Source organism: Solanum pennellii, chromosome 11, assembly GCF_001406875.1.
Source record: "Solanum pennellii chromosome 11, SPENNV200".
Classification (NCBI taxonomy): domain Eukaryota; kingdom Viridiplantae; phylum Streptophyta; class Magnoliopsida; order Solanales; family Solanaceae; genus Solanum; species Solanum pennellii.
The window spans coordinates 25,703,388-25,704,687 of record NC_028647.1 but is presented as its reverse complement, the minus strand read 5'-3'; the positions used below and the strand labels follow the sequence as shown (position 1 = coordinate 25,704,687).

The 1,300-nt window shown below is 34.2% G+C and overlaps 1 protein-coding gene across 2 annotated transcripts in view; it reads right to left on the bottom strand.

Moving 5' to 3' along the window:
* The window catches only part of LOC107003240 (agamous-like MADS-box protein AGL12), a 22,441-nt gene extending 21,628 nt beyond the window's left edge, over window positions 1-813 (bottom strand). The window contains exons 1-2 of one of the 2 annotated variants that reach the window (XM_015201541.2): window positions 444-813; window positions 237-318 (exon numbers count right to left, since the gene is read on the bottom strand). In XM_015201541.2, the coding sequence (XP_015057027.1) occupies window positions 237-318; window positions 444-625 (264 nt within the window). In that variant the 5' untranslated portion in view covers window positions 626-813. Of the gene's footprint in view, window positions 1-236; window positions 322-443 lie in introns of both variants that reach the window. The other variant, XM_015201540.2, reaches the window with a different exon arrangement.
* Between the last annotated feature and the right edge of the window lie 487 nt (window positions 814-1,300).

Sequence of the window (1,300 nt, the reverse complement as noted above, 5' to 3'; positions counted from 1 at the left end):
TATATATATATATATATATATATATATATATATATATCATAGCAATTAAGCCTAAAATGATATTAAATTTAATGTTAATAAATGTTTCAATACTTTTTGTTAATATGTATATTTATTATTATTATTAAAAGCTATTTTTATTGTAGTGTAATTGATAAGTGTAAGATAAAAAGGGAGAATTCACCAGGTATAACATGTTATTAAACCATAGTATTAAAGTAAAAAAAGGGATTTACCAGAGGTTGTGTATCTTTGGCTTCCTCAGCCACCTCAACTCCCTTGGTTGACTTGATGTACCTCTCAATCAGCCCTTGCATGCTTCTTCCACCACAAAACACAAAAATGGATAAAATACTTCCTTTTGTTTTATTTTAAAATTATAATTGTAGAAATATGTGCGTGTTACTTAACATAGAAATAGTATTAGACAGAGACAATAATACCCTTTAGTAGCAAGTTCATAGAGCTTTCCGTGAGCGGAGAAAATGAAAAGACCAATTTCAGCATCGCACAAAACGGAGAGCTCTTTGGCCTTCTTAAGAAGGCCTGCTCGACGTTTGCAGAAAGTGACTTGTCGATGAACTGGATTCTCTATCCTCTTCATTTGAACCTTACCACGAGCCATCTTCTTTCTTTTCTTCTATAGATTCAATTTCTTTTGCTGCTTTTTTGGCAGACAACCTCCCACTAGTTTGAACTAGCTTCGAGGTTGTTGCACTCTACTCTTCTTCTCAACTACCTTAGCTTAATTACCACAACTTATAATTATTCACTCTTCCTTCTTCTATCTACATTTTATACTTCCCCATTTTCATTCTTCTACCACCCATACACTTGCTATTAAAATAATGGAACCCACCTTTCCACCTCACTACGAATCTTACCTTTTCATTTCTACTTTCCCACTTTCAAAATACGTTTGATTAAACAAAGAAATTCTAAATTATAATTATGTCAAATATATAATTTTTTAATTTTGTAATATTAGTTATGTTGAATGCCTTGAATTGGACCCGTTACAAACAGAAAGGGCGGAGACGCCCCCGGGCCAACGGTATACAATGTTGTTGCATTGGGCCCTTAATTATCTGTCAATTCTGTATGTTGGGCCCAAGCCTGTTAGGGCGTAGCTTAGCACTATATATAGACGCTTTATGGCAAACCCTATTCTGTAATTCTGTTCTTGTCTCTCCATAATAAAACTGCTCCCCCTCTTCCCCGTGGACGTAGCCAATTTATTGGTGAACCACGTAAATCTGTTGTCTTTGTTTTTCGCGTTTATATTTTCTCGTATTATCTC